This window comes from Labrus mixtus, chromosome 7 (genome assembly GCF_963584025.1).
Source record: "Labrus mixtus chromosome 7, fLabMix1.1, whole genome shotgun sequence".
Taxonomy (NCBI): domain Eukaryota; kingdom Metazoa; phylum Chordata; class Actinopteri; order Labriformes; family Labridae; genus Labrus; species Labrus mixtus.
The window spans coordinates 6,453,390-6,472,018 of record NC_083618.1 but is presented as its reverse complement, the minus strand read 5'-3'; the positions used below and the strand labels follow the sequence as shown (position 1 = coordinate 6,472,018).

Here is an 18,629-nt window from a genome sequence, read left to right as displayed (position 1 = left end):
GTTAAACCAGGGTAGAAATAAAGTTGAAAACTAAAGAGCACACTTTGTGATGCACCGCTGATTAAAAAAACAGACTGAATCTAAAATCAGGTACCACCAGGTATAGTCAACACTGGAGAAATTAAACAACTATTAATGTAAGATGCATTTCTAAATTAAGATATTTGCATATAAAGGTTGTTGTGTAAAATTACCTGCAGAGTTTCATGGCCCCCGGAGATGACCACAGCTCCCTGGGCCAGGCTGAGCAGCGCAAGGCAGGCGCTAGCCCACGGGAGCAGCAGTCGAACACCCTGCAGTCCAGACATGACCAAACTTCTACTGAATAGTGTCTGACTTCAGTGCTGAGAAAAAGCTCTCTGCCCAAGGGGAGGGACTGACCAACAGGACTGACCTCAATGTGTTGAAGTCCTTGAGCTACAAACATTGATACCAGAAACATGAAGTCAGAATGAATATATATATATTTTTTTTTTTAAAGCATTGATTTATTTTTAAATTATTTCATTTTGGGGGTTATTCCTACTGCCGACAAAGTGCCAGACCATTCAGTTCATATTGTAGCTAAATTGTAGTTATCCCCTAAACTTTGATAATAAAAGGTAGTGTATTTGTGTAAAAGTAGTTCTGCCAGTTACCACATGTGGGTGGACAAACATTGCTTCACTCCCTCCTTAGCGCACTCTTTCACACAGTAGCCTGTACTGCTTCACTTAACGTGTACTGTATGTTTGTGTCATTTCCCCCTTGCAAGGAAGCAAACAGTACAGCAGTGTAAGGAAATCAGAGAGACTACTGTATGTACTTTTAAGTCAAATTATCCAGACACACACACACTGATTATTGCTAGATTTGGCCAAGTGCATGTAGATGAATTGGGATATTGTGATGTTAAACTGGAGTGAGCTGGCTGGACCAAAAAGTGTTTTTGATAGTGCATCATCACAAGCTAAACATCTCTATCTCAACATACATAAGGTGAAATCAACCAGATGACTTGTGCGTGGATATTAGGAGTTCTGCAACTGTGGACCTTGTGAACACACACAACTGTTTTCCTACTTGTGCAATTCTGTTTACTTTTAGGTGAGTCATCTTCATCGTGTGGGACTGTGTTTGGCACATGCAGTTTTAAGGGAAAGAGGAAAAAAATAAAAATGACCCACTGATTTTGAACCTGAATCCTTTATGCTTGTGTACCTTTAGGTCTGCAATATGTTAGGCTAGTTAAAGAAAGATTTAGTCAGATACCTGACCATGTTAAGTGCTCGTCTAATGACAGAGCTGGATTCTCATCAGGGGTTCAAAGATACGATTATAAGATGAGATCTGTGCATATGGAATGATTTGGTTCGGTAGTTGTCAATTTTATCAAGTACAATGTAAGCACAATATTCACACTGATACAATGAAGGCCTTGATGGAAATGAAAATAACAACTGTTTTGCTCAAAGCTCAAACATTTCATTTTACTATTGCGTTGCCACTTGGGGGCAGCAGAAACAAGCTTTAACAGAGTCCTGACATTTGATCACCCTTAAGTTGATATATCAGCAATTAGAGGCCTTGATAGTGCCTCAAGGGAGTCATGTGTCTTGCATCTTGATGAATCTTAAGTTGTGTTCAGACAAAACCAAAGATAATCATTTTACCTTTTCCCTATTGCTTAGCTTCAGCCACAGTGCTGATGATGGTTATTCAACCCAAAAAGTCAACATCATGTTTGGCTTAGTAGCCTACTGTAAGCAATGATTCACAAGCATGGCTATCTCCTCATTTAGGGGCTGCATCCTTCAGAGGGAACATTTGAAGACAAATCAAATCACATCAGCACATCAAAGGCTGTCCCATTTCGAAGGCCTCTTTAAATGATTGAAACAAATGCGTCCTTCTTTTCCCGGCTAACAAAGGATCTATTTGGTGCATCCTTCGTGGCCCAACATACACAGAGATTCCTTGTCCAATAATACAAACAAGCTGGTACACCCTAAATACAGTAATACACTTTTTATATTATTGGGCCTTTTTGCCTTCATTGGACAGCTAAGGGGGGATGGCATGCAGCAAACGGCTGAGGTCAGATTCGAACCCACAGCCTCTGCAATGAGGACTACCTCTGTAGGCACATGGGGCGCACAACATAACTGGTAGGCTATTCAGCACCTGTAAAACACTTTTGAATGTAAGTTCATGGATTCCACTGAGTCCAATATCTACCAATACTAATGTTGTTGCTATAGGCAACAGAGGCGGGGCTTAGATATAAAAAGTGAAGGGTGGGAACAGCTGTTCATGCAAACGGGGAAACCAGCAGACTGTCTCATTTCAGTTTGGCCTGAACTGAGGCTATGAAGGCTGGGTCATTCGAAGGATGAAAGTCCTGAAAAGAGACACAGCTCATGTCTTAAGGATGGTTTGTGTGTGTCTGTGTTTAACTCGGACTCTGACTGAATGCACAACTCACCCTAAACTTCTTTACAGTATAATCTTAAACCCAGTTGTATTATGTGTACATGGGACAGTATTGTTATTGTGAACATAACTTAGCACTTTATGGAAGTTTAAGGAAGTCTTTCCCTTAGTTAGCAACTCCATATTAGATATGATCAATTTGTCTTTACTGGCAGGCTATGTACCCCAGGCATTTAAAGTAGCGGTAATCAAACCTCTACTTACAAAGCCTACTCTGGACTCAGGAACTCTGGCTAATTACAGGCCTATATCCAACCTTCCTTTTTTTCTCGAAGATCCTGGAGAAGGTGGTAGCTAAACAGCTGTGTGACTTTCTCCATGACAACAGTTTATTTGAGGAGTTCCAGTCAGGATTTAGAATCCACCATAGCACTGAGACTGCACTAGTTAGAGTTACAAACGATCTACTTCTAGCCTCAGACAGGGGACTTCTGTCTGTGCTCGTCTTGTTAGATCTTAGTGCTGTTTTTGACACCATTGACCATCGGATCCTGTTGTACAGACTGGAGCATTTGCTTGGAATTACAGGGACTGCTTTAAGTTGGTTTGAATCTTACTTATCAGACCGATCTCAGTTTGTACATGTTAATGATGAGTCCTCTATCCACACTAAAGTTTGCCATGGAGTCCCACAAGGTTCAGTGCTTGGACCAATTCTCTTTACATTATATATGCTTCCTCTGGGAAATATTATGAGGAAACACTCCATACAGTTTCATTGTTATGCAGATGATACTCAGCTTTATGTATCAATGAAGCCCGATGGTACCAGTCAGTTATGTCAGCTAGAAACGTGCCTTAAGGACGTTAGGACCTGGATGACCAGAATTTTTTTGCTACTTAACTCAGACAAGACTGAAGTTATTGTGCTAGGCCCTAAGAACCTCAGAGAGACTTTTTCTAGTGATTTGACTGTCCTTAGTGACATCAGCCTGGCATCTAGCACCACTGTTAGGAATCTAGGAGTTCTTTTTGCCTTTTGTCTTTTAGCTCTCACATCAGTCAAGTTTCAAGAACAGCCTTCTTTCACCTTCGTAATATATCCAAGATCAGGAATATCCTGTCGCAAAGTGATGCAGAAAAACTAGTTCATGCATTTGTCACCTCCAGACTGGATTATTGTAACTCTCTTTTGTCAGGGTGCTCTGGCAAATCTCTAAAGACTCTTCAACTGGTCCAGAATGCTGCAGCTCGTGTACTGACCAGAACCAGGAAATGGGACCACATCACTCCTGTCCTGGCTTCTCTGCACTGGCTCCCTATACAGTCTAGAATAGAATTCAAGATCATTCTTCTCACCTACAAAGCTCTCAATGGCCAGGCACCATCTTACCTGAAGGAGCTACTAGTGCCGTACTGTCCCTCGAGAGCATTGCGGTCCCAGAGTGCAGGCCTGCTGGTGGTACCTACAGTCTCCAAGTGTACTATGGGAGGTAAAGCCTTCAGTTATCGGGCTCCTCTCCTCTGGAACCGCCTTCCAGCCGGGGTCCGGGAGGCAGACACAGTCTATATTTTTAAGAATAGACTTAAAACTTTCCTTTTTGATAAATCTTATAGTTAGGGCTGGTGCTGGTGTAGACCAGCTCTTCGTTATGCTGCTATAGGCTTAGACTACCGGGGGAACTGGCACCCTGAGCTCTCTCTCTCTCTCTCTCTCTCTCTCTCTCTCTCTCTCTCTCTGTGTGCATATACAGTACATCATATTACTGCATGTATCTATCTATAAATCTCAGTCACTAACCACCCACTTTCCTGGGAGCTCTTGAGCTCTCCTAGGCTCCTAAAGATCGTCGGTTGACGGCTTGCCAGAACACTACAACTTTTGCTGCTTTGCTAAAGTGCTCATGATGGATAGGCCGGATCTTTATAACATAGCAATAAGTAAGGTCTTTTACTTGCTTTTTGTAACATAACAATGAGTAAGGTCTTTTTACCTGCTCTTTTGTAATGTTAACAGACAAAGAGTAAGGTATTTTACCTGCTTCTTGTAAAGTGTCTCGAGATAACACTTGTTATGAGTTGACGCTATACAAATAAAAATTGATTGATTGATTGATTATGTCGGTCACTATCACTGTGCAGTTGATTGACGGTCCAACTTGATTTTCTTGATGAGGTTACAACCAACAACTACTGTTTACCAGTATGTGACCATCAGACAAGTGTTCTTTTCAAACCCTAAGTATATATTCCTAGAAATGGGTCCCTTTTGCAGTTTATTAACACACAACTACATTTAAGATATGTGATTTTTTTTTTCTCAAAGAAACGTACAAAAACTCAAACAGTCAAATGATTAAACAATATTTTCAACACTGACACAGAAATGTCACTATTCATTTACAGCTGCATAATCCAAACCTGCATCTATATCCAAGTTTAGTGTACTGTGCAATATACAAATGACAAAGACTGCTTACATAGCAGATGATGTCCACCCACAGTGCTGGCACAAAACTATCTCACTTAAACATTACTTCTTAAAACACTTTTTTTTTTGTAATCAATATGCAGATTCAGCTTTGACTGAGAAACATTCACACTTCAGGGTGTGTTATTTCTTCCTGCAGTGTGTGTCTATTTGCTGAACACACTGCCACCAGGAGCTTTGGGAGCAGCAGGCTTGCTCAGGGCTGTCTCCGTCCCTGACCTCACACCGCTGAAAACAGACGGAGCCGTTTTACCCATACGCTCTAAACAAAGAGAAAAACACACACATGTATCATTAGAGAAACCGATGCTTAAACCAGGTGACTGCTCATCCTGAAAAGGTAAGGAATTCCCCTCAGGTGTCTTTAAGGGAAGAATGAAAATGAGAATGAGAACAAAAATGTCTTTAGTTTAATGTGTAAAACTGGCTCTCGCCTGGTTCCCTGTTGAAGAATTAGAAACAGTAAACACAGCTTTCAGCTCATCTAATCATCCAACTGATTAATGGTTTTCATGTTTTAAGGAATACACAAGAAATCAAATGGCCAATGAAGAACACTGTTGGCAAATATTAGGCAGTCAGTTATGGCATTTCATTTGGAGTCCTATCAAACACAAACAATATAGATTTTTAGGCAAACATTTGTGTGGGTGGACAGCTAAAGTTAAAGGGTCAAAAACCAAACCCAAGGTCTGGATTTTTCTGCTGCCAAACAGTATGTGGGTTATAAAAGTGAAGCACTATCCAGTATCCTGGTTTATAAGCTTCTGAAAGAAAGAGGGACTTAAAAAATGCAGCAGCTGATTTTTTATGAATTAAGTTTTTAAAAAGAGATTATAAAAAAACATATGGGTAACTTGTAGTTTGCTGCTGAATTGTATTTAGATTATTAGGGGATATAAAAAAGGTGTTTCCAGCTCCATTTGTTCCAACAAACCCACAAGCATTAAAACAGCAACATAAACCCTTACCCAACAATGGTATTGGCTGTTTAAATAGGCCACCGTGTCTTATATTTATATTATGTAGGAAAGGACTATGTAATAACCAAATGATAAAAGTAGGCTAAATAAAAACAAAAAACAAATATCTATCCATGGTAGTATCGTTATGACAGAATTAAGGCTAAGTGGGCATTAAAGACGCTGGTTCTTCTTGTGCTTTCTGCCTGTTAATTGGATGCTTTCCTGCCCTCTTTCGTCAAGTGCTTCCTCATTGGTCGATTGACTTTGGGTCTCTGTTAATCATGTAATTAAGAGTTAATTTTAGACCTGCTTTATGTAAAGTGTAAAGAGACAATAATTGGCTTTATTAGTATCAATTTATTGACTGACTATGGGTTATCAAAGAAGCCTAAATAGTCATCCTTTTGCCCAATTCAATTCAAACCATTATTGACTATCGAATATTAAAACATATTAAAACAACCAAAGCAACAACAACATCAACAAACACTAATAATCAATTACAAAAACAACTGAGATCATTAAAAACACTTACAATTAATTGTTCATCAACCCAAGTCGTTTTCGTTCCTTGAACTAACCAAACTGTGACTTTTTTTGGTATGGTTTAGGACATTTTTGCTATAATAGTACATGAACTTTGGATTCAAAGGGGACTACAGCAATCTCCTAGGTAAAAAAGAAACAGCCTGGCTGACACTGACAGGCTTTGTACACATCAGATGCAAATCCCTGAAACTTGTTGATGAATCCTAAGTATCAAGTAACTCATACTGATCAAACTTCAGCCATAAAGGCTAAGTTTAAGATGATGCAACTTGTTGGGAATCTATTTAATTGGCTGTTCTCTTTTTTGCACAGCCTTGGTATTCATATGAATGAATAGATTCCCTATGAAGACTTCTTTTATACCTTATCAGGGAAAACCTTGTTACTGCTACCAGACATGCAAAGAATATCACTTCATGGAAAAGATTTATGGAAAGAAGCTCTACAACTGCAGATACATTTTAATATAATCTAACTTTTATAAACAGTTTATAGGCTGATGACTAAAGAGACTTTCATGAAAGTATCCATTAGTTCTCCTGAAGCTGAGATGAATGAGGTCGATTAGATCATCCTAAAATGTAAACCATCAATTAAATCAACATGAATGTATTAAGTGTGTATATTTTCTATACTTCTTAAACAATAGTCAGTTTGAACATTTCAGTTGTACTGTGACCAGCAATACATAATTTTATTAGTTTGTCACCACTCTTATCTTTTATTTGGTATCATTTGTATCAGCAGCACTACAGTGGACTTTACATCAATTAGCATGATAAACATCTACTCATCAGGGTTGTACTGCTTGAAAACATTTTATATTCTGTGACCTCCTCACATAATCAAATGCTAAATTCAACAAACTGGTATATGTTATTGAGGTTGAACAAGGAGAAGACCTGAATCAAAGACTGGACAAACATGAACAAAGCAGATTTTTCTATCACACTTAGCACTTATAACAAAATCCAGCTGGATTCCATATTGAGGAACTGTGTCCCATTTATTTGAATATAAGTGATCGCTGAGGTTGCTCCGATATATCTCCGTATTTAGGGATAGCGTTATTGCTTTCCATTTTTGGAGCTCCAGCAATAACACTGATACAGAAATGGAAGTCATCCATACAGTGCTGTGAATGAAGAGTGTTTGCTTTATGGGTTCATGATACCAGAGCATTATAGTGTAAATACAGGCAGATATGAATATTTAGTTTAAAAGTTTAATTTGAATGATTTCTGGTAGACAGTGATGTATAGCCTGTTCTTAAACAGTTTTAAAAAGGCCTGACACAATGTAGTCTGATGCTTCGCCATCGATGAGGCCTGTTCCATTATTGTGAACGAACCAGCAGGGGACATTGTCTCCTTTCTTCACATCCCTCCTGAAGTCTCTCTGCCAGCCTCTGTGGACACACACACACAGACATTTTACAGTATGTACACTAACAGATATTTCAAGTGCACATTACAAACCAACAGCCATATATGAAATCAGCACACATGTTACATGCTGACTATTTATTTTGGCATGTACCTTGTCACATTGAGCTCCCGTCCTTTCACAAACATGGTGGCATCTGGTTTCTCTGTGACTTCACCTGGACGCAGGTCTGACACCTCATAATTGATCCCATGGTAAAACTGACCTGGAGGATGACAAATTATCAGAGGTAAATATCATTTTGAAGTACATTTATTCTATCCCTAAATGTTCCCTAATGTTAAATAAAATATGTAAAGACCCCAAATACAGTGTGTAATATAAAGAAACTGGCTATTCAGACAAAATATGATCTTTAAACCAGAAAGTAAACATGTTTATTTCTGCTGCATAATGGGCCTTTTAATATAGGTGTTAAACGGGCTCCTTGGCTTTTGCAGCCAGTCTCAAGTGTAAACTCAAGGTGCTGCACTGTTTTTCACATCAGCATTTTTCAGCACCAGGGGTTTCTGCTTGGTTAATACACATTGTGAGTTGTTTGGGTCACAATTGATCCAGGGTGTGAATAATGCTTCAACTGTTGGACAGGAAATAAAAAACTGCATAAGATTTTGGTGGTAGCCTCTGCTAAGGGATCGTTGTTCCAGTTTAACATAGATGACCTCTTTAAGACCTCAGTTGTTTTCTTCTTCAAGTTGATATCGTGTTTCTTTTAGGTTTTGATGAAGGCCAAGTTAGGTTAGCCACACATCTATCCGATATGTTTCTGTTCTTTAATCTTACCCCCTGTTATTGTGGGTACATTTCGAGCCCTTTGGTGTAGGATTCTTATAACACCTAATTGATATAGCCTACTGTAAAATTCTGTGTTTAAGACGCACTTATAATACCTATATTTCCTCTAAAAGTTTTGCTGTGTCTCATATCATTAGGACCAATACACCAACATAAAATACTGAGATATGCTCCTTCTTGACCTCAAGTGCACGTGAAGTCCCTGAAGAATGATTCCTCAATTTGATTCCTTAATTGCAAATCAGAGCATAAGATATTGTGCTCAGATATGAAAGGAAATCTGAGACTGTTTATTAAGCTTGCAATTTGGGGTTATTGTATACATATAGTTTTGCATTTAAAGAACCAAATATAGCACATATCCAATAATAACTCTAAAATCAAAGCTAACAGTTAACTCACAGTGTACTGCTGTATGTAAGAAGGAAACAAGAGGCAGTCCCCTCTTTGCTCCCGTGTTTACTGTCTTGATACAGATTTAAAAACTAAAACCAAATCATAACTATTTACAAGGAGATATTAATCCATCTGGTTTCTTTATGTTTGGAGTGGTGGCAGTAAGTTTTAACACACTCTTAAAATACCAAAGTAAAAGAGAAAGTCAATTTCCCATGGTAGAGTTTTCCAGTTGTGGCACCAGTTTGTGTCACTGTTGTGGCCTGACAACCCATTTCAGAGTGTTAGGGTATTTCTGATTACACCTGAACACTATGATCGTTTCCAATATAGTTCCAAAAGACTGAACATAGTAATGGCCAAAGGTGCAAAGGTAGTAGTTGAACCTAAAGCCCTTTCTACTCATGACATGCACTACTTTACATGACCAGACGTTTCCTGGGGGACATGTGCCAATATAAATGTCTGAAGTAGTTTACATTGAACTGACTTTGTCCTGCAGTCCAAATCAAATTGAATAGACTTTGACCTGATGTGTGAACCAGGCAGGTCATTGTCTGGAGCATTAACAGTGTAGTGATGTTGCGGAGGTTGCACACAGTGTTGCTGTTGCTGCTGGAATCAAAAATACACTATACAGAAAGTGAGGGTATTGCTGTATACCCAAGAAGAAATGCTACAGCGAACATTCCCCTATTATCAGTCATTATGATGTAATTCTCTCTAATAACTTAACAAGTTGTACCTAGCAGGCCGTGAACCGAAGATGACAGGAGGTGGGTGTCCAGGGTGTAGAAACCCAGGTAGTTCCTGTGGTACGGGTGCTTCTCCCACACTTTGTGTAGCAGGATGACAAACTTGACTGAATCTTTCAGAGTTACTGTGAGGCTGCGATCCTTGGTCAAGAGAATATCCACACTGGAGGATATGAGGGTGAGGGGAACAAGATGGTAAGCATTTATTCTCAACTGGATTTTTGACTCATGTAGAGGAATAGTTTTCTCTTATTGAATGAGGTAACCATGGGACATGCAGCCACTCACTTGGATCCTTTGAGTGAAGCTGAATCAGACCATCGCAGCTTGACCAGTTGGCCATCCTGAAACACCGAGACGTCCTGAGTGCTCACAATCAGCATCACCCCCAGAGTCTTGTGGATGATGCCAAAACGCCAAAAGTAGGTGTTAATTTTCCCATCAGGGGGAATCATCTTGTCGCCTATGATCTCGCCATTGACCAAAATACCTGAAGAAACAATAGGGGATTCCGTCACTCACAGCTGGGTGTAATTTTCAGGCACGTGAGGAGAAATGTACAAAATCTTGGTCTCATGGCTCATGCTCAAAAATGGGCTCGTGGCTGACCTTGTTTAAGGTCTCTGACCAGGTTGAAAATGGTTCCTGGTTTGTCGTTGATGTTGAAGCACAGTGCGTCTTCTCTGTCTGGGAGCTCAATCATGAAATGAGGATCCCCATCCACTGCAGGTGACAACAAAGTAAATGGAAGTGATAAACAAAATGAGTAATAGTTTTGTTTTATATGTAGTCTTCGCTCAACATTTTGGCTCCTACATGACAACAAAACTAAGTGTACAGCAATGCAAGCAGCTCTGTGAGCTTGTGCACAGTGGGGCTTTTGGGCTAAATTCAACGTGCTCATAAATGTTAGGAGAGGAGTCAGGGTAATACTAAAGTGAGTGAGATACATCATGTCAGGACAATTTAACAAGTAGTTTAGATAGACTGACAAAACAACTGACTAGAAGAGTAACACAGTTCTTTCTAGAACCATCAAGCCAGCTATGCAAAAAATGACTTACCGAAATAGGAGGGTGTTGACTGATAACTATACGAGTATGCTGGAGGGGCATAATGTTGAAATGGATTCCGTCTTTCTGACTCTTGTCTTTGCTCTGTCAAAATAAACAGATGACAAAAAACAAATGTGTGAATTTAAGCTAAAGTTTTAACTTGAGCACCACCTTCAGGTACCCACAATAGTTGAAAATGAATGCGGTTTGCGAATGTTAGGTTTTGTTTCACACATACTGTAGGTCAAATGGCTGACTCTCTTACCCTCAGTCAGTTTATCAGCAATGAGCGGGCTTTCTGTTCCATCCTCAGTTTCAGGCTTAGTGACCACCATGGAAGTGAGAGGGGTTACGAAGCTATACCGCAGGGACATTTCCAGGGCCTTTGCCGTGGCATTCTCTTTCTCACCAGTGATACCACTCTTACTGAAAGTAGAAAAATATGTGGCTTGGTTGGAATTGGTGAATTAGTTTTGTGTGATCCATTCTTAGCTCTCAGACGATTTGTGGATGCATCTTTGATGAAGGTTTTAAATCATAAAAATTACATACAGATTTCCAATGAAAAAGTTTCAGGTATCAGCTTGAGTGAAATTGCTCAAACTCACCTTTTCTCCAGTAGCTGCTGGATGGTTAGATAGGCCCAAAGACGCTCTGTAAAATCTCCAAAAATGTATTCCTCATCAGGGTACATCACGTCCCAGTCTACAGCACCGGCCTGTCCCTGCACCTTGAAGTCCTCTTCAAACTAAGCAGGAGGGACAAAGAGGAGTAATAGTCTCTAAAAACAGATTAATAAACAGACCTCATCTATCACCTCACAATTGTATTGATACAGTTTCTTTGTCCTCACCCCCTGGCCAACCACTTCCACCATGAAGTTGTCAAGGTCGTTGTCCTCCAGTTTTCCGGCCACCACGATCTCGGAGCCGTTAAATAGCTGGTTGAAGTGGTTAGTGGTGAGAAAGTCCACTGCCTCATCAGGATAACGCAGGTCAACCTCCAAAAGAAGAGGGCTGGACACCTCCTCATAAAAACCCTGCGACAAATCCCCACACACACAATGTATCACCAGTGTTTGTACAAAATGTGTTACAGTATGAGACTGTTCTTTTGTGATGTACTCTGGGCTGCACATTTTTACGTATGAAAGGTTGGTAAACCAGTTAAAATACTCAACTCAACTGGGTTGAGTATTTTAGCTTAATCAAAATGTAGTCATGGTATAAATGTAGAAAACTGTGAAGTAATTATAGTCTTGTAAATGTGTTCACAGCCTAAACTTTCCACCTGAAGTTGAAGTGTTGCATCTGATCCCTCATAAATTTTGCGGGCCGATCCCTTGTTTTGTTTGCTCAACGAATCCAGGAAGGTGTAATCCACATCATTTCCAAATCCAAGACAGAACAGAGAAATGTTTCCACCCATAGCAGGGCGCACATTCTCCAGGATCCTAGCGGGGCCTTCAAAATACAAAATAATTCTTACCTAAGTTATATACTTAATTTGATGTTAAACATTAATTACAACAATCAAACGTGCACTCACACAAAATATACCTTACAGTATGTGCACACTCACCCCCATTTGGCATTCCATCAGTCAGTGCAATAATCATATCAATGCTCCTCTCTGGGATCCTTTGCTCCTTTCTGTCGCTGACAAGCATTTTCACACTGTCCAACAATGCATCATTAAAATTGGTTGCTAGATGGTAAACACATAAGAAAATGTAATCAGATCACAGAAGTGTTTTTTTAATTTTATTTTGAAGTGAGGACATTATGTATAAAAAGGTTAGTAAGATCATTACATCCTCTGATATCTAGTTGCCTGATAAATGCCATGGCTTCATTCACGTTTTCTTCTGTTGCTTTGGAAAGTGTTGATCTCCAGGGATCGACCTGGCTACCAAACAGGACAATGGCAAAATGGTCCTCCTCATGGATGTCTTTGAGGATGGCCAGCATTGCCTCTCGTGTCTACACAGAGGTCATAAGAAAAACGTGTGCATGTGGACACTAACATTTTATAACTACATTTGCAGTCTGAACAGTCCCCCACCTGGTCAATCTTTCTTCCAGACATTGAACCGCTCCTGTCAATCACAAACACCACATTCTTCGGGACTCTGGGCAGGTGAGGTGGAGCGAAAAAGTGTACAAAGTACCCATTTACAATCTGAAGGGGAAAGAATAATAAAGGGCAGTAATAAACATACTGTAATTTATAGACCTATATGTTCTTGTGCAATTTTATCATTTTTTACAGTATATGTATAGTAATGATAAATAATATTTCAAGTATAGAAGACATTAATTATAAAATGCGACACGAAAAATAAGCAATTATGATGTAAGGAATTCTGTATGATTTAACTGAGGTTTCTTCAGACTGATCGAGAAACATTACCAATTCTGCCTTTGACTATAAATGTGCCAAAATACAGACATTGGAATCATTCTTCCCATTTTTTCCCGAGAAGGACCCCTTGACCCCACACTAACGTATCTGTTTTTAGTTGTTTGAGTGACAGCATACCTGAATGTCCCCAATGCTGGTCGCTCTGTTTACGTCATATTTGATGACAAAATCTCCATCAATGAAGGTTCCATCACAACCAGGACAACTCCTCTGCTGCTCCATGGTTGGTGAGAAAGAGATGTGTGCCTGACAACATGATACACACAGTCAGCTGAACTCAAATCGTTAGGTCAATAATGTCTTTCATGTAAAAAGGGTGGAAGTCTGATCCACGAACTGCAGGCAAAGCATGAGAAAACTTCCTCCAGGGACCATGTACCTTTTTGTCTGTTACAGTTTTCTCCACCAGAGGGAGCAAATCATTGGTCAGGAAGGTAGCATGGGCATCAAGGAAAGAAATGCCCTGTGGCTCATAGATGTTTGTCACAATCTGTCATACACACAGGCAAAAAGACAGACAGACAGACAGACCATTTGTAAATAGCTCATTTAAAAGATCTGAAAGGACCAAATCACAAGGCCACAGCAGAACAGAATCAGATTCACCTGAAACTCCTGGACCCTCTGTTTGGGTTTAATTTGAGTCAGAATCTCATACTGGCCCAGCTTCCTCTGAAGGAGCTCCTCGTAAGTCAGAACAAAAGTCACATTTTTTTCTGCTGCGATATTGACGGACACAGAAAACTTCTCCATCTTTCTCCCAGAAGCTCTATAATGAAACAGAGAGAGAACAATCATCAAAGATCCACTTCAAAAAACCATGACTAATAAATGTAGACTAGTAACCAGCTTACACCAAACGACTAAGATCAAAGGAGTGTGAAAATCTAAATGGAGATCCACTTTGATTTTCTGTGTGTTTCTTGCTGTGTTTGCTTCATGAATATTTCATCCTCACAGACTCACTTCACCAGTCCAGCAGTTTGTCCAGAGGAAACAGCCTTTTCATACTGCTTCTTGGCTTTCTCTTTTTCCTTCACGTCCCCAACGTACACCTGACCTTCAATTTCCCTGTGAAAGATAGAGAACATAATGTTGCTCTTGAACTCTGCCAACTGTATCATTAAGAGAAATGAGCTTTCAAGCACAAGAGAAGCGGTGATAATATCTGTCTCAAAAAGCAACATGATACAAGCAAACACTGGGTACAGGGTGAAAATTTTAACGTGGCAAACGGACATGCTGAAGTTACTGATGAAGGCGGTCTTGGGCAGCTGCACTTCAAAGAAGATTTCCTGGGAGGTGTTTGCTTTGTTCAGGGCCTTGGAGGTCATGACGGTGTGAGCAAAACGAGACCTCACAGTGCAGTCCACCGTCACGCTGTACACCTCCACCTGGCAGAAAGAGAGGCTGTGTAGGCAAGAGATCCCAAGCATCGTATCCACACACTTTTTTAAATAACTTTAGAGTCGGCTGTTTTTGTGTCATTTCAAAACTGACTTGATAATTGCAGGTGGATTCACCTTAAATAGTACTAAATAAGACAACAATAAGAGCTTAAAAAACACGAGTTAAAGATAATTTAGTAACTGGTTCTACTCAGAGAGTGTTTATGTGAATCAGCCTGGGTGCAGCATGTCGAAACACATATGGTGTGTATATTTAAAGTATACTGTGTGTTTGTCAGTCTATTCACTTTACCAACCACTCTGAACAACCATTATCAACTTTTTACTGGGAGTCTATTTTTCTTGTATCCAAGATCTATCTGTGACCAACACAATAATCATGTGTGCCTGAGCTGAGGGCATTTTACATGATTCCTGTTTGCTTCAGTCAGGGTGACGCTATTCCTTCCTGCCTTGATTCCCTCTGCATGCGTTCTGTTTTATTTGAGATCTTCTGGGTAAAAACCAAAGGAAATGAGGAATATTTTTCCAAGGTGGCATCTTATATCTGGCACAGACAGATATTTGACTCTCAGAGTATCACAATGTTTAACCCTAAAACCTCTTTGCTTTAAATACCTTGAATGGACACAGTGGACATTCCTGTTGTCTGTTAGGTCAAATTTTAAATCTTTGCCTAAGCATCTACATGTTTTCATTCATTCTGGGCATTGAGAGAGAAGTAGGTTTGTTGGACCTGAAGGGAGCAACTGATTTCTTGGATTAAAGAACATGGTTATATGTTTGCATATCTTACTTGCAGAAAAAGAATAAACCTATGCTGGCCTAACACTTAACAACTTCTTAAGTGTTTTCAAATTCACAGACAACTTTCTTAAGTCAGAGTAATATCATTGGAGGTTTGCTGTAGTTGGGGCGCACTCCCTTGATCTTAGTCGTTTGGGCTCCTACCCCCCATTAAGTTAGCCTCGTTGTCGTTTAGTTGAAGCGCTTCCGCTTATAGACAACTAGTGGTGGCCACTGTGTTTCTATCTGTTTATTCTGTCTCATAACCTTTGTCGGTGAAGGCAATGTGTTCGCTCCCTCTCCCGACATAGGTGCGTCCTGTTTGGTTGGCTGGTGTTTTCGCCCGAAGCCGGCTTGTAATTAGCGCATCAGATCACCTTGTTGGAGAGGCTATGTTTCCGCGCTCACTCCAGCATAGGTGTAGTAACTTCTGGCATAGTGTTCCTGCTAGTGCCTGCTCTCTGTATATCAACTGGTTGGTGAAGGCAGTGTTTACGCTTCCCTGCTCCGAGCTCGTTGTTGTGTCCTCAGTCAGTGCTGGCTATGTTGGTCAATCACTATTGTACTGCCTGTATGGCTACTATGCAGCCTGAGGACGGTCATGATCTCTGTCCCTCCTGCCTGGGCCTTGAACACCTGAGAGAGGGCCTGTCTGAGGATCCCTGCATGAACTGCAGCTACATGCCTTGGACCATGAGGGCTGCTCGACTGTCTGAGGTGGAGGAACTTCTGGGGGGGTGAGCTCGCCAGTTTATTTGTCTCCTCCTCAGCTGACTCCGGCTCAGGGGGGCGGTTACGATCCCTCCTGGCCAGTTGAAGCGTAGAGCTGCTGAGACTGTAGGCGCCTCTAATCGGAAGCAGTCCAAGCTTGCATCCAGGGTGGACCAGCTTACGGCAGAGCTTGATCAGATGAAGGCTGCCTTTTTCACAAGGAAGACTGAGGCGAGTAGGGTCAGTGTGGTCCCGCCTGCTCCTCCTGATGCCACTACAGTTATTGAGGAGGACATCCTCTCAATGGCGGCATCTGCCACAGAGTTTCGTGCTGATGTCTAGGGAGTTGGGACGGGTGATGTCCACACTCGTCCAGGCTCGCTGCCAGGTTTGGTTGGCGCAGTCGCCCCTCACTGAGGCAAGCAGGAGGATCCTGCGCAGTGTTCCAGTGGAGCCTGGGGAGCTGTTCGGATCAGCAGCTCTAGAGGCTCTTGAACGGTCTATTCAGGCTAGACAGACCAAGCAGCAGCTCTCTGGTCTCAGCAGGAGCTTGCCTCCCCATGTTAGGCCTAGGAGTACTGTGGTCCCTCCTCAGCGCCGGTTTCAGTCCCCAGCTGGTGCCAGTGGTCACCAGCAACCTCCCCAGCACAGCATCCTGGCCGTCGTGCAGCCCAGGACTTTTGGGTCAGGATGACCATCATAGGCGACCCGGCAAAAGCCCTTGCTCTCGACCAAGAGCTCTCTACCCTCCTGGTCAAGGGTGCCATCGAGCCGGTAGACCCCGTGGCTCAGCCCGGTGGATACTACTCAACGTTCTTCCTTGTCACAAAGAAGGACGGTGGACTTCGCCCTATTTTAGATCTGCGGGGTCTCAACAGGTTCCTAAAGGTCATGCCATTCCATACGCTCAGCACTGCAGAGGTTCTGACAGCGTCTGGTCACTCGGGAATCATCGAGTCTCGCGAGAATATTCTGAAGGAACAGATCCGCTGATGACACCGGAAGATATAGACAATGGGATACGATTGTGCTTTGTGAATAGGGGGAAGTGATAAGATAAAGACCAAGTGGCCGTCAGCCTTCAAGATCAACAAATTTTCTTTCAGCCCAAAGTTAAGGTGCAAAATTAAGCAAATTGGTCGACAAATCTGAGAACTTCATTTATATAAAGCACAAAAAGAACGATATTTCTTTAAGCATGAAAAATGTCACTCGATTTTTAGTCTTGGTTGATATAAAAATAAGATTTTGAAAGAAAAATGGAACCATTAAAACTGATTTGTTTACCACTTACTCTCACAGCTCAAGAGACAGGTGCTGTTGTTAGGGAAGAGTTCAAATCTGGTAAACCTGCATTTAGCAATAGCTTCTAACTGGTTTATCTCTGTAGACAAACAGTTATTATCTTGATTGATTGAGAAACATCTGCTCTGCTGAGGAGGGGTTGCACTACAACAGCAACATAGTCTTCTTGTTGGGTAGCTGTAAACTGAAACTTGACTAGTTTGTTCAGCACAAAGTTTTTAGTTTAAGGCCTTTTGTGTCTTAGTTTGGTGATTTATGGTGTTTACTTTTTCGCCCTCGTTATTGAGCGTGTATCTGTTCGAGCTGCTTCATTACATTGTCCTTGCCCATTTAATGAAGACTTATTAAACCGAACCTGATATTTATCAAATAAAAGAAGATACAACTGGAATATTTTTCTTACCATGGCATCATTTGTACTTCTTTTCTGTAAAAAATAAAAAATAAACAGACAATACAAAGGGAGAAATCAAAACTTAAGACTGCACAAAACTGAAATCACATCAAATTATTGTACTTAAAACATTGAACTTATAATAAGTGGTTAAAATGTCGCTTCAGTGTGGATTCAGATCTCAAATTCATCAATGACTGCCAGGTTTGTTTAATTCCACACAAACTGAAAAATGCAAACAATATCTTTAACCTTATGACAGGACTGACTGGGTGTATGTTTTTTTTTACAGATACCTTTAGAGGTCTAGTAGCTCCTCCTGTCTCCTGAAATACAAATACAGCATATTAAACCGAAAAGGAACCAAAATACTAGAAAACAAACACACGCATGAAGAGGAGATGTTCAGAACAGTTAAACCAGGGTAGAAATAAAGTTGAAAACTAAAGAGCACACTTTGTGATGCACCGCTGATTAAAAAAACAGACTGAATCTAAAATCAGGTACCACCAGGTATAGTCAACACTGGAGAAATTAAACAACTATTAATGTAAGATGCATTTCTAAATTAAGATATTTGCATATAAAGGTTGTTGTGTAAAATTACCTGCAGAGTTTCATGGCCCCCGGAGATGACCACAGCTCCCTGGGCCAGGCTGAGCAGCGCAAGGCAGGCGCTAGCCCACGGGAGCAGCAGTCGAACACCCTGCAGTCCAGACATGACCAAACTTCTACT

At 40.9% G+C, this 18,629-nt stretch overlaps 2 protein-coding genes and 1 long non-coding RNA gene across 3 annotated transcripts in view; 1 reads left to right on the top strand and 2 right to left on the bottom strand.

Annotated features, from left to right (window-relative positions):
• The window catches only part of LOC132977628 (inter-alpha-trypsin inhibitor heavy chain H3-like), an 11,067-nt gene extending 10,724 nt beyond the window's left edge, over nt 1–343 (bottom strand). Inside the window, exon 1 of the mRNA XM_061042359.1 lies at nt 195–343. Within this exon, the coding sequence (XP_060898342.1) occupies nt 195–308 (114 nt within the window). The 5' untranslated portion in view covers nt 309–343. The remainder of the gene's footprint in view (nt 1–194) is intronic.
• LOC132977629 (uncharacterized) overlaps nt 1–7,606 on the top strand; it is an 18,796-nt gene extending 11,190 nt beyond the window's left edge. Inside the window, exons 2-3 of the long non-coding RNA XR_009673840.1 lie at nt 7,302–7,468; nt 7,539–7,606. This is a non-coding gene — a long non-coding RNA (uncharacterized LOC132977629). The remainder of the gene's footprint in view (nt 1–7,301; nt 7,469–7,538) is intronic.
• Nucleotides 7,405–18,629, bottom strand: LOC132977627 (inter-alpha-trypsin inhibitor heavy chain H3-like). The gene is made up of 21 exons (XM_061042358.1): nt 18,501–18,629; nt 18,190–18,219; nt 17,903–17,926; nt 14,528–14,682; nt 14,255–14,359; nt 13,895–14,057; nt 13,668–13,778; nt 13,406–13,534; nt 12,929–13,045; nt 12,678–12,846; nt 12,446–12,571; nt 12,155–12,327; nt 11,718–11,903; nt 11,473–11,612; nt 11,130–11,290; nt 10,874–10,966; nt 10,419–10,532; nt 10,098–10,299; nt 9,800–9,972; nt 7,957–8,068; nt 7,405–7,825 (listed from the first exon to the last, which is right to left on the bottom strand). The coding sequence occupies exons 1-21, from the start codon at nt 18,612–18,614 to the stop codon at nt 7,687–7,689; spliced, it is 2,736 nt and encodes a 911-aa protein (XP_060898341.1). The 5' UTR covers nt 18,615–18,629; the 3' UTR covers nt 7,405–7,686.

Excerpts from the sequence above, each read along its gene's own strand:
- LOC132977627 (XM_061042358.1), bottom strand. The coding sequence starts at position 18,614 with ATGTCTGGACTGCAGGGTGTTCGACTGCTGCTCCCGTGGGCTAGCGCC. Across the intron at positions 14,683-17,902 it reads GAAGTACAAATGATGCCATG|GTGGAGGTGTACAGCGTGAC; the intron begins GTAAGAAAAATA and ends TCTTTCTGCCAG. Across the intron at positions 10,533-10,873 it reads GTCAACACCCTCCTATTTCG|TGGATGGGGATCCTCATTTC; the intron begins GTAAGTCATTTT and ends TGTCACCTGCAG.